Source organism: Pyrus communis, chromosome 13, assembly GCF_963583255.1.
Source record: "Pyrus communis chromosome 13, drPyrComm1.1, whole genome shotgun sequence".
Classification (NCBI taxonomy): Eukaryota; Viridiplantae; Streptophyta; class Magnoliopsida; order Rosales; family Rosaceae; genus Pyrus; species Pyrus communis.
This window is the reverse complement of record NC_084815.1, coordinates 32,727-47,267: the sequence shown is the minus strand read 5'-3', so window position 1 is coordinate 47,267 and position 14,541 is coordinate 32,727. Positions and strand designations below refer to the sequence as shown.

The 14,541-nt window shown below is 36.9% G+C and overlaps 1 protein-coding gene across 1 annotated transcript; it reads left to right on the top strand.

Moving 5' to 3' along the window:
- Nucleotides 1-11,444: 11,444 nt before the first annotated feature.
- On the top strand, nucleotides 11,445-14,541 carry LOC137712455 (apyrase 2-like). Its single transcript, XM_068451525.1, has 7 exons — nucleotides 11,445-12,368; nucleotides 12,475-12,567; nucleotides 12,840-13,045; nucleotides 13,205-13,296; nucleotides 13,468-13,685; nucleotides 13,828-14,017; nucleotides 14,113-14,541. The coding sequence occupies exons 1-7, from the start codon at nucleotides 11,874-11,876 to the stop codon at nucleotides 14,223-14,225; spliced, it is 1,407 nt and encodes a 468-aa protein (XP_068307626.1). The 5' UTR covers nucleotides 11,445-11,873; the 3' UTR covers nucleotides 14,226-14,541.

Here is a 14,541-nt window from a genome sequence, read left to right as displayed (position 1 = left end):
GTGCGTCCATTGTTGGTTGAAAACTATTTTCACACCCCCTCTTAGGCCTTGGTTAAGTCTTATGCCTTTGAGAATTTATGGAAGAATGTTCTCTTAAGAGTAGGCCCTACTATAAGAAAAAAATAATATTCCATTGTGCAAAAAGGTATTTAGACAATTTTTTTAATTAATTATTAAACCCATATCAGCACATAACAAATTATTTTAACAGAATTGTGACGGAATGATCATATTGATTTGCAACGCTTATTTTCAAGGACTACATTGATTGATTTTCAATTTCAGGGACCATATTGATAGTGTGGGTCAATTTCAAAGACCATCCTGATGGTGTGGGTTAATTTCGATGACCATTTGTGATAAAAAAATTGTAAAACTTGTGAGGCCCATTTATGTGTCACATCAACACTTAATGAAATTTTTAATAGAATTATGACGGAATGATCATATTGAATTGCGATATCTATTTTCAGGAACTACATTAATTAATTTTTAATTTCAAATACCATCTTAATGGTGATGGTAAATTTCAAAAATCATTTGTGATAAAAACCTTCTCTTCTAAAATACTGTCATCTTAGCGAGATGAACACCAGTAGCATTAATCAAGTCCACAACCTCATTAGCACCGAGTTCCAAAATAATAACGTGAAACCCATCGTCATATGCAAATACCAACCCCTCCTTTGCTGCCAACTATATTGCTGTCAAAGCATCGAAATAACTATGAATCTGTCTCAAGCAACCTGCCATGATCGCTCCCATCTTCTTCTCGAATAACAACCCCAACACCTCTATTCAAACCTTTCAAAAAGATTGCTCCATCTTGAGTTTGAATACCCCCACTGGGGCATGCAGCCATTTCAACTCCTGCAAAGAACGTTCTTACCCCGATGCATTGTATTGGTCTGCCACCTGAAATTCAAGAAGGTCATCCGCCTGCTTTCTAATATCATGGCTTGTTGGCTTCTAACCGTAAAAAAATCCTCTCACACGCTATGTTGTCCTAATACTCCACACCAAATAGCAAAAAAACTATGATCATCTATATTGCCAGACAAAATGACCGTGAGCCACAAAGTCCTTAAAATCATGCAAATTCCATTCATCACGAACTTCCACCCACCCTCTAGACTCCCAAATTTCTTGTGGCTTTTCATATTCCCAAATGACGTGAAGCATTGTCTCCATTGCTATACCACGCTTATAACACACCGGTGATGTGATCAGTTGAAAATATAGGGTTTATTAGAATTCTCTATAATCTCACAACTCTTAAAATACTACTTCAATAATTTATTCTTCTCCATAAGGGGGTATTTATAAGATTACAAATAAGTAATAGTAGGAAATAAATCAAAACAATCATTTGTACAAAGGAGCAATAATAGGAAATAAATCAAAACAATCATTTGTCTACAAGACAAGGAAACCTAGACCAAATCAAATCATATCAAAACCCTAATTAAATCATATAAAATCACTAATCAAATCAAATCCTAAAATACTTTCCTTTTTATTTTCCAACACCCCCTCTCAAACTCATGATGTGAAATCATGAGTTTGCCAAGAAGGAAATCTTCATTGATACTCTCAAACTAACGCCAATCTTTTCAAAAGTTCAGCAAATCACAATCCGTCAGAATTAACACATTTTTTCGAATGCTCGGTTGGAACTAGCGTCAATCTTTTCGAAAGCCCAACTAGAACAAACGTCTGTTTTCGAAAGCCCGACGAACAAATCATAAACTTCAAAACTAACACATCTTTTCGAAAACCCAACTGGAACTAACGCTGATCTTTTCGAAAACCCAATTAAAACTAACTCTTTTTTTAGAAAGCCTGATAAATAAATCTCTTAATATGTTGGAACCAACGCCTCTTTTCGAAAGTCTAGTTGGAACAAACGCTAATCTTTTCAAAAGCCCCAACCACCAAATATCTTTTTTTTTTTATAGGGTAAATTACACAAAACTGCCTCAACTATTAGGCCAATCACAGTTTCATACCTCATCTTTAAACCATTTCAATGTCATACCTTATCTTCGAATTTGTTGCAGTGTCATACCTTCCGTCAGTTTGTTTGTCAATTCCTCCGTTAAATGTTGACGTGGCTTGAGGTGGGGCCCACTTCCTATAAAAAAATTAATTAAATATTAAAAACTAAAAATAAGATTATTTAATAATTTTTTTAAATGGGGGACCCACCCCTACAAAACTATCTCCCTTCTTCCCCATCCATCTGTATCCACCCCCCCCCCCCCCAACAACCTTCCTTCACCACCAAAACTAGAACCTCACCACCACCCTCTCTTCCTCCATCTCCACCTCCCTCCCAAGGTGCTCCTCCCCCACCCCCTTCTCCTTCTCCTCCACCACATTTCTCTCTAATCCCTACTGTTGCACCCTCATTGTCCTCAAGGACGAGATTGCCCACGAGAAAATCCCAAAAATTTCACAATTTGATCCGCCATGAACGGCAACCAAATAGCATAAACTATGGGTGGGTTCTGTTCGTGACACGGAGAGTAATGGAATGATGGTGGCGGCGATGGCGACGGTGCTTGCCGCCGGAGTTCACCGTAAACTCAGCTGGAAGAAGAAAACCAACAATGCCGAGCCTTTTCGTCTTAGTCACCGTCCTTACACTCCTCTTCTTCCTCTGCCTCTTATTCTCTCCGGAATCCCCAACCCATCGCCACTTCTTGGTGCTCCTCGACGACCACTCTCTCTAGTCATCTCACTCCATCTTCTTCCATTCCCACATCTCCCGCAACTTCGATCTCGACTTCAAGCTCGCTAAAGACCCAAGTTATTGCTCCAGCACTATGGCCAATACTTATACGACGACCTCGTTATCTTCTCCCCCTTTGCCCACCGTAAGTTCATCGATCAGAAATTCAAAAATCAGAATCACCACATTTTGCTTAATTTCTTGATTTGCGTTGAAATGTGATTTGATTTAGTTGGGATTTAAGGTTTTGGAGGAGCTTTGGATGTGCAGTTTGTGCTCGATTTCATTGACATTGGGCACGACTTGATCTTGGTGGCTAATGCCTCTACATCTGATTTGGCTTTGTAGAGATGGAGGAAGATGAGGAGGGGGATGAGCGTCATGGGAGGGAGGTGGAGATGGAGGAAGAAAGGGCGACGATGGGGTTCTGGTTTTGGTAGTGAAGGAAGGTTGGGGGAGACACGAATGGATGAGGAAGAAGGGGTGATGGGTTTGTAGAGGTGGGTCCCCTATTAAAAAAAAATTAAAAAATTTTATTTTTTTAGTTTTTAATATTTAAATAATTTTTATTTATTTTTTTTAATAGGAAGTGGGCCCCACCTCAAGCCACGTCAGCATTTAACGGAGGAATTGACAGACAAACTAACGGAAGGTATGACATTGCAACAAATTCGAAGATAAGGTATGCCATTGAAATGTTTTAAAGATGGGGGTATGAAACTATGACTGAAAATTAGATTAACCGAAATCAACCCAGTTAAGTCCAAATTCTAATGCTCGCAAGTGTACGAATGGTAAAGTAGTATAGTAGGCAAGCACAAGATCGTTCCAACTAAGATTGAAATAATTCTAATTATCTAACTTAATTTGTATTGCACTTGAATTGAAATGAAAAAATTGATGATTTGAGAAAGAAATTTGAAATTGTAAACGTAAACAAAAATCAAACGAGCTTAAATAAATGACAATAATAACAAAGAAATCAAATTATAAATCAATTGCGAAAGACACTAGAGCATCCGATTCACCATAACCAATCCAACTCAATTTCCACAGTTAGTTATTAATGAGTAATCATCCAAATTGACGGTCTAGTTCCTCTAATTCATATAGTATCCAAGACATCTAGATTACTATGTATATTCATATGCGCTAACAATCTATGGCATCTAGATTACTAAACACACAAGAATTCATTAACGATTTGAGAACTACTTAAGAGACCGCATGAAACCTAGTGTATGACATCTGCATCAAGGAATTCATGGTACCATTTGCAAGACGCTAAAACCGTATTAACAACATGGCATCTGCATTAACTCGCATCACATACACTCAACTCAAACCAAAGTGGTGACCAATCACCAAGATTAAAATCAAGCTCATAAGCACAACAAAATGATATTCAAAATGATCATGAGACTTCACAAATAATTAAACTGAGAAATTAAGAATTCATAGTTAGGCTACATCATAGCCCTAGCGAAAAGAAATTAATTCCGGAACATAATCAGAAATATTATTAAATTCATAAAATTAAAAGAAAAATAAGTTTAGAAAAGCCTGAAAATCTCTTGTTTTGCCACACTACCCTTCTTCCCCTTGATTCTCTACCTCTCGCAACTTTTTTCTCCTTTTTTTTTGCTTTTATCTGCTTGCTTTTCTTCTTTTTTTTTTTTTTTCTCCTCTTGAATCATCATTATTGATATATTAATACCAAAACCAGCCGTTCCTTCTTCTCCTGCTTGTTCAGCCTTTCCTTTTTGCTTCATTCCTTTTTCCTAACCGAACATTTATAGTCCATTTATCGTGGACAATAAAAGAGAAAACAAAAGGATGAAACTTCTTGCGAGCCACTATTTATGATTAAACACCTCCATTGATTTCTCAATTTAATAATGCCTCCACTCCACTTTGTTGCCTTCTTCAGTTATATGCACAAAATTTGATGTGAAATATTCTAACATTCAAATTAAAACTCTATGATTGTAGTATATGAAAGTAGGGATCGTTTTAGGCCGGAGATTAGAAGGGATGCTAATCTACTCTAAACTGACTTAAAAACACAAAACTACACTTAAAAACACTTAACTAGACTTATATGACTCAAAACAAACTAAAAAGACTCAAAACACACAAACTAAGTTAAATAGACTCGAAACAGACCCTAAGTAATTATTTGGACGAATTTTAGACTCTTAAGACCCAAAACACTAAATTGGATAGATTTGAACACGTTTCTAACTAATCTAACACACTTAATTGAAGGGGAGATTGATTTGGACGAAATTAAAGTAAAAACAAACAGATTTAAAGACTTAAACAACTTTGGACAAAATTAGGGAAAAATATGGGTGATAAGCTAGCTAGAGGGTCCTTCTCCACACACAACACACTTGCATACAAATTGATTTCCAGTTGTTTTTCCAATAAACCATGAACCTTAACACCCCAGATTAACCGTGAACAACACTAATTAACCCTTATATTTTCCTTAAGTCATTGAATTGGATGGAATACGCATCGGCAACCAAATCATTCTTCAATAGTTCCCTACATGAACAACATAATAGAGATACAATCAAAGATTAATAAGCTTTTTGAAAATCATAAGCCTTGACAAGGCATTCGTAACTATGAACAGCATGATACTCCTGCCAGGAATTTACTTAACACGATCGTGACTAGCAACCTCCACTACTTATAAATATAAGTTCATAACGATTAGGTGAAACTCCCTTATATTTTAGCATCAAATTCATGCATGCAAACTAAGCGGGCCTTCTTAATCAACACACAAGAATAAGTTCTTAATCAAACAGTTAAGTAAATTGTATTCACGATTTAAGAAATCACAACTAAAAGTAATAAATTCATATTGCAAATATAATCATGGTTTCAAAGTCTCCTCTAGCTAAAACAAGTTTAGCTCCTCATGTTCGCAAAACAAAGATAATTAAACTTAAACATTAAAAACAAAGATAGAATACACCTAGAAACACTCCAGGTGGCTCCTTCTTCCTTCCTTGCTGCGCACAATGGGGATTTGTGTGAATTTAGGCTCTTGAGGTGTGGTGGATGGTGTGGTGTGAATTTGGGGTAGAGGGTGGTGGTTTATGAGTGTTGTGGCATCATATATTTATAGGGTGAAGGGAAGGCACAAATTTGGGCTGAAAATGAGAGGAATTAGGACTCCAAATCACCAAAGAACAAGGATACTTTCAATCAGATTCCAAGGAGGACAAGGAATGGTCCTTGTGGTAGATTCTAGAACTTCTAGAAGGGTTACATGTGGCATAAACCTAATGCACGAAAATAGGGCTTCTAGAACTTGATATTTAGGTGATTTAATGTGAAAAGGAGTCCTCTTTGAAGTTGGAATTAAGGTAGGAAAAGATTAGGATAGGATAAGATAAGATAAGGTTGGATAAGGTTTGGATAAGATAAGGAAATTTGGATAAGGTTCCTTAGTTCTTGCTCTTTCCTTATCTTCTTTGCATTTGGACTTCTTTCTCCAGATTTTTAGCCTTTCCTAGCATCTCTTGACTTCAATTTTGTCCATCCACATTGCTCCATAGTTAAGTTATCCAATCCATGCCCAAAACTGCTCCAAATAGCCTCAAAATGCACTCTCTTGCTCCTTTTGCCATTAGGACCTAAAAACATACGAAAATAGCTTAAAAGACTAAAATAGATAGTAATTAAGTAACTAAATGCAAGGAAACTACATAACTAAGTAACATAAATATACTCCTATCAATATGGACAGTCAAACTCCTCACCAATCGAACAAACCGAGCAGCCATATATCCAAATTTATGATTTTGTCGAAGACCCACGCATTGGTAGCTGATTTTAGTAGGTGACCTTTCTTCTAATTTGGTGCGGCTAACCCTTGCGAGAGACATATACAACACCTTTTATTTCTCCTGTCTGTACAATTGAAAGGATAATGGCACATGCATTATCTTATCATCTGCATAACATTTAAATGAAATATATGTATTATTATGAAACCCAAAAAGAAAAGCATGTGATCATCTTAAATATGCTAGAAGCACACATGGTCAATTTACTTAAACAAAATATCGAGAAAAAAAATCATACTTGACCCATTTAATTCTATAATAACCAATGAGATCCAATATAATTTTTTCATCTTGTCAATTTAGCTAGAGAACACAAAACCATGTAATTCCCTTCATTTATATCAAATATATCGTAAGAAAATGTAGCTTTCGGGGTAAAATAAGTAGTAAAATAGGTGCTCAACAATTGGCCTAATATTTGAGGTAGTTTTGTGTAATTTACCATTTTTTATATCTTTTTTCTCATCCTTTTTTTTCCCTCTTTTTTCTCTCCTTCATGGCAGCGGAAATTTATCTTCTTCTAAACAATCTTCACCCTCATGTTCATAGCATGCGGGTACACAAAGAAAATTAGCTTTGTGCACCCACAGGGAAGCGCTCACTACACAGTTCAACCAATAATCGAACTCCATTTTGATACCAAGTTGAAAATAAAGGGTTTATGATAAATTAGAATTCTCTACAATCTCACAATTCTCAAAATACTACTTCAATAATTTATTCTTCTCCATAATGAGGTATTTATAAAATTACAAAGGAGCAATACTAGTAAATAAATCAAAACAAAAAAGCAATGCTAGAAAATAAATCAAAACAATCTTGTCTACGAGACAAGGAAACTTAGACCAAATCAAATCATATAAAATTACTAATTAAATCAAATCCTAAAATACTTTCATTTTTATTTTCCAACAAGATGAACTTTTCTTGAAAAATTACCATGTTACAAGGGACAAAGTTATCATATCTCTCCACATCAAGAACTTGATTTTATCTGTACCCTAAAAGCTCAAATATTGCGCCACACGTTTAAATCTCCACCACCAGACACTTTCACTATACCTTTATCAGGTTCTTTTGATAAGTGCTCAAGTGAATACCCGCTCTTAACTGTAAACTGCCCGTGCTTCTCGTAATGCCATATTAATCTGTCCACTTACTGTTGAGACCCCAACGAAATTTGCACGAGTGCCTCCATTTCCTCCTCCTAAAAAATGCAATAATTCTTCGTTCCTAGCCCATTGTCAGATCAGAAATCTGCTAGTGTCTTGGCAATCGAGGTGACGAACATATCTGAAAGCTCATAGGTTTTGTAATCCATGGCTCACCATAAGACCGACAACCACCCCATTACCAATCCTTCATCGTAAGATAGTAGTGAGTTCAAAAAATTTGTTCCAACAGAGAACAACACAATGCATGGCAAATAATTTATTAAGCGAAAAAAAAATATGGACCGTGGTACAATTATATAAACCTATTCCAAAATTAATTTCATTCCCCCAAACTCCTCCTCTAGGAGCCAAATCTACTAAAATGGGTAGAAATACTTTTAGCTTATACTTGATCTTTGTTATGAAATGTCACCAAAACGACTGAAAAAAAAAAAAACTATAAAAAGGTAAAAATGGGTTGAAAGTTGAAACAATGATTAAATTGGGAATGTAAAGTGGAATTCATCTCTAAAGGGCACCCATACGTAATACGTAGGTAGGAGGAACTGTACGGTAAATAGAAGAAATGTGAGGTTTGATGTACACTTTACTTTACACAAGGTTTTTTTTATTTTTTATTATTTTTATTTTTGTCCTAATTCTTTCTTATTTATTATTTTATGAAAATAAGAAAAGGTTTAGGTAGAGAAAGTGAGATCATATCTAAAGGAGATGTCAAAAATATCACATAGACATATAATAGTAACAAATAATGTACTATTTACTCTAACTGAGATGTCAATGGTGACATGGAAAAAAAAAAGCTAAGCTGACATGGACAAAGAGATGTCAAATTTGAAGCTGCTTTCAAATTTGATTATTGCTATTTCTAAAGATATTCCACTTAACTTACTTTAAATGCTAACATATTTGAGTAATTTTATTATTTTTAAACCAACAACTCAACTTTTATTATTTTTGTTTAAAAAAATATAAATGGAGCAATAAATTTTGACATATCGATTGGAAGGAAAATATTGACAATATGTCAAAGGAAAATTTTATTTGAATCCAAGTAACCTCTCTCTACACTACACCTAACTTAAACTGTAAATGTAAATTACTTTATTACCTTATTGCAAATTACCATAAAATACAAGATAAAACTAATAATAAAAATAAGGGTAAATCTTAGTTTACTACCCTCAAGTTTCGTGGTTTTCAACATTTGTTACATGAAATTTTTTTCGTCTTAGAGTTTACCTAAATTGTTAATTTTGGGACTGTCTCATACATCTGCTAGTCTAACTGTTAAGTCTCCCGTTAACCGATGACGTGGTGCTCATGTAGACAATGATTGATCATCATATGTCATTAAAAAAATTAAAAAAAAAAATTAAATAGAAGTATTAAAAATATAAAAAAAAAAAGCCCAGAACCCCCTTCGTCTTCCCCACCCAACACCCCTCCACGACTCCACCCCTCCATCCCCTCCACCCCATTCGTCTTCTCCACCTGAACAACCCCTTCTCCCATCCCTCATCATCCACCCCTTGCCCACCCGAGCCACCTTTTCTCCGATTTTAGGCGGAGATTTACCCTAAATATAAATATATATAGTCCCCATCATCCTTTAACTCATACTGCAAAAAGCAAATGCCAAAAGGCTGAGACACACCTCCTGCTCCGATAAACAACCCATTCTCTTCTACCCCTTTCTTTCCATTTGACTTTCCTGGAATCCAAACAGTAATAATCAGGAAAAAAAAAAAACCCCTTTCTTTCCCCTGCAATCTGGGAGCTGGGTCTTCTTCATACCCTGTTTGGTTGCTGAGAAAATATGAGTGAGAAAATGAAAGATATGGATGGGTTTTAAAGCTTGAAGCTTGCAGTTGGTGGATTTTTTTATCTAATTTGTGCTTAAATTTTGGTGTTCTAGTTGTTAAATTTGTTCTTTCGAGGGTTTTGTGAATTGGGTAGAAGACAATGGATTTTGCCTGGAAATTTTGAATTAGGGTTTTCTGACATTTGATTTGGGAGGAGTGGATCGGATAAAGGGTGGCTCGGGTGGGTGATGGGGGATGGCAAAAGGGGGTGGAGGGGTGTCGGGTGGGGAAGATGAAGGGGGTTTTGGGTTGTTTTTTTATTAAATTTTTTTATTTATTAATGCTTTTATTTAATTAATTTTTTTAATATTTTAAACTTTTTTAATGATGCATGGCGCCTAGTAATTGTCCATATGAGCGCCACGTCATCAGTTAACGGGAGACTTAACAGCCAGATTAACAGTTGTATGAGACTGTTCCAAAATTAACACTTTAAGTATGACTCTGGGACGAAAAAAACTTCATATACTAAATGTTGAAAACCACGAAACTTGAGGGTAGTAAACTAAGATTTACCTTAAAAATAATTATAAACCCACACCCAATAATCAAACCTAACAATCACCATCACGTATCATTCTCCTATGTTCTAGTATAACAAAAATCATAAGATACTCTCATAGTGAAAAACAAGCCCTTTTGTACGGATTGATAGTAATTTTGAACTATTGACAATCTATACTAAGCCAACTACCCTTTCTACTATACCCGACTGAAATGGAAATGCATGGAGTGGACGGGAAAGGGAAGGAGTTATCTCTTCCTTTTCTGTACAGAGGAAGAGTAGAGGGGTGTGGCGTGCATGCAGACCCATCATATTCAATCCCTTAAAAGTTGGACATATTTGAGGGAAGAAACAAATAAAAATCTTAATAAAGTTTAATGCAGGATCAAATTGTAAACATGGGAATAAACTTGTATGCAGCACATATGATGCACGTGAGAGCCTAATTTCAAAAACATCTTTAACAACTTAAGTCTTTAAATTCCACTCAGGATATGTCAAATAAGAACATGCATTGTGCTGCAATTAATTATATTAGAAATTGGCTCTTGCAGTGAAACAAATGATGAAGTAGCAATTCAAGGACTCCCCTCAACAAACTAATGAGAAAATTGACCAATACTATTAAGTCCCGACAAATACGAACTAAGTTGAGAAAGCAACGCTGTAAAGGGTGATGGAGACTCCATCAAAAGTAACAGTTGGAAGAAGAGAATGTCAAAGAAGAGAATGCTTTGATTTTTTGGTTTTTTTTCTTTTCATATGGGTGTAAAAGATAAATTTACATATTGAATTGAGTTTGTGAGGGTAGTTTAGGTAGTAAATTTAAGTTTAAAGAGATATTAATAGTTTAATTAAAAATAATATGAGTGTAAAGAGTATGTTGAGTGTAAAGAGAGGTTAAATAGGTTTAAATAAAATTCCCTATGTCAAATTGCCAAGTTTACTATCACATTGAAATTTAATGTTTTGAATTTGACGTTTCATTTAGAAATGCTATGAGGTGTTTTGAGGGTGGGGTGGGGACGGCTGGTTAATGCTAATGTTGATTTGTTTTTTTTTTTTCCGAGAACTTTAACGAAAAGTTTTCGGTATTGTTCACTTTAACGAAAAATTATATTATTACTCTAAAAATCAATTTTGATACTATTCACTTACGACACATTTTTTATCATTTTCGTTAAAACTCAAAGTTTTCGAGTCATTATCATTAATTTTTTTTTTTTTTTGGTCGAAAAAATGGTAATGTTGGTTCAGTCGTTCATTCATATATTAAGAGATTTCAACCCAAGTTTGCAAAGATCCTAAAAAAAGCCATTTGCTCTTGCACTTCGCTCTTTGCTCTTTGCTCTTGCAGTGCAGACGACTGCAGTGACCTTTCTCCGACGATATCCATATTCTGATAAAGGCAGGCAGGCATTGTGGATTCCTTATAGATCGCCTTCCTCGGAGTTGAACATTTTATTTAGATCCCAGCAGGCACCAGGCACCAGGCACCAGCGGTTGAGGAGTTGGACAAGAAGAGAGAGATTGGGAGAGTTTGGGATTATTTAATCCCAGGACTAGTACTCAAATCTGGAGGAAGGGAAGCAGCAGCCCCTCAATCTCAACGGTCAGATCCGATACAGATCGCCTTCCTCGGCTGAACTGCTCGAGGCTCAGAATCTGATCCAGACCAATTCTCCACCCTCCGATCCCGACCCCCTCTCCGACTCCGAAAACAAGATGCTCAAGCGTCCCGGCAGAGGAATCGGAATGGGGAGTCCCCAGTACGACTCCCTCTCCGACAAAATGTACAGATACAGGAGCGTCGTCCTCGTCATCTCAATCCCTCTCCTCCTCCTTACCATGGTCCTTTACGTCATGCCCCCCGGCGGTAATTTGAGCAACCAGCTCCCCCGCAAGCTGCCTTCCAAGACATCCTACGCTGTGATCTTCGACGCCGGCAGCTCCGGCAGCCGCGTCCACGTCTTCTGCTTCGACCACAACCTCCAGCTCCTTCCCATTGGCAAAGATCTCGAGCTCTTTCTTCAGGTCAAGCCTGGTCTGAGCGCTTATGCCAAGGACCCTCGCTCTGCTGCGGAGTCCCTCACCGGTCTTCTCGATAAGGCTGAGAACGCAGTTCCCAAGGAGCTTCGTTCCTTAACTCTCGTCCGCGTTGGCGCTACGGCTGGCCTTAGGGCATTGGAGGGCGATGCTTCTGACCGCATTCTCCAGGCCGTATGCATCTTTTTCTTGTTTGGAAATTGCAATTTCCTTTAATTTTCGAAACTCAATTCGCAATTTCATTCACATGTTTGTTTTGTTATCCTTCAAATTTCAAAAGGTCAGGGATCTGCTCAAACAAAGAAGTAGCCTCAGCTCCCGCCCTGATGCCGTTACTGTCATTGATGGAACTCAAGAAGGTTCCTTCCAGTGGGTGTGTTTTACTTCAATTTTTGAGCTCATTTATATTACTAGTAGTGGTTGTACCTGTACCTGTACTCGTCTGTACGCACTCATTCGTATTACTTGATTCTGTCATATCTAGTTATTCTTTTGTTTGTGCTAGACTGTCTGAGTATATCAAAGGGGTGTGCTATCCACACACTCCATTTTACTTCTCACCCACCCGTTGTTAATTTATGTCCTTTGATCTTCTCCAATTCATCCGATCCGAAGGGTGACAATAACTTGCTTCTTGTTTTTCAGGTGACAATAAACTATCTACTAGGAAATTTGGGGAAGAAATATTCAGATACTGTAGGGGTGGTTGACCTTGGAGGTGGATCTGTGCAGATGGCTTATGCTATCTCAGAGGCAGATGCTGCAAAAGCACCCAAGTTATCAGATGGAGAGGATGTATATGTAAGGCAAATGAATCTTAAAGGAGTTAAATATAACCTTTATGTTCACAGGTTTTTCCTCTTTCCTTCTGCTTAATTGATGTCAGGGTTTGGTTTTGTGTATTATAAATTTTTTTTTATTGCATCCAGTTGTTTCCCCGACTTCGTTGTAACATAACTACTGTAGATTGGTATTCCTAGATTAATTGCTTTTGTATTATTTTTATGCAGTTACTTGCATTACGGGTTACTAGCAGCTCGAGCAGAGATTTTAAAGGTTTCTGAAGATTCTGGCAACCCCTGCATCTTAGCCGGATATTATGGTAAGCTGAGTTGGTCCATTTTCTCTGTTTTGAGAAAGGAACGACATTTTATTGCTCCATTTTCTCTATATTGTTAAGTGATGAAGCAAACGGTGTTAATGCTTTTACTTTCTGTTTGTGGATTTAGTGCAAAATATGCTATCTGTTGGGAAATCTTGATATGTTGTTCAGGTTCTTACGCATATGGAGGACAATCTTATAAAGCATCAGCTTCCTCATCTGGATCAAGTGTTGAGGAGTGCAGGAGGGTAGTTACAAAGGCACTCAAAGTAAATGAAGCAACATGTTCACACATGAAGTGCACATTTGGCGGGGTATGGAACGGTGGAGGAGGGGATGGACAAAGGAACCTATTTGTGGCTTCATTTTTCTTTGACAGAGCTGCTGAGGTATTTCACCATCCTTGATTTTTATATATTATTACTTGATGTGCGTGAAAAAGTTTAGGGTTTAGTTTAGACAACATGGTTTTGCTAACCACATATTATACATTTGCCTTACCAAAAAACAAAAAATTCCGTACAAATGCAGGCTGGATTTGTTAACCCAAATGAACCTGTTGCGAAAGTTCACCCTGGTAACTTTGAGGAGGCAGCTAAGCGTGCTTGTGAAACTAAACTTGCGGATGCTAAATCAACATATCCAAGAGTTGAGGAGGGTAACCTGCCGTTCTTGTGCATGGATCTTGTTTACCAATCTACATTGCTTGTGGATGGATTTGGTAGGTCTTAGTTATACATTAGCGAGTTAAGCAAGTTGGAAAATGACGATAAAATTCTAATATGTTTGAACTGGTTGCTTCAATATCTTAAACAGGTCTTGATCCCTGGCAAGAGATTACATTGGTGAAGAAAGTTAAATATCAAAATTCCTTGGTTGAAGCAGCTTGGCCACTGGGGAGTGCCATAGAGGCCGTGTCCTCATTATAATTGTCAGCTGAATCACCTACTGGAAAGATAAGCCTTTGAATTTTGGCACCGGCGGTCTTTGCACTCCATGATCGGTACTGCTCAGAAGCCGACCTCATAAACTGATATTGGGAATTGGATTTGGTCTATATTTTGGGAATAATGAGAGAATATAGTTGAATTTGTTTTCATTTGTAATTATTCAGACTCAACTATTCTTGAGATAACAATTTGATTCAATTTGTTCTAGTTTTGCCGGCTGAGTAACCAAAACGGTGATACCATTTCCTTTTGTTTATCTTTTGCGTCTGTCCTTGTGGAGACGAATACAATTGCT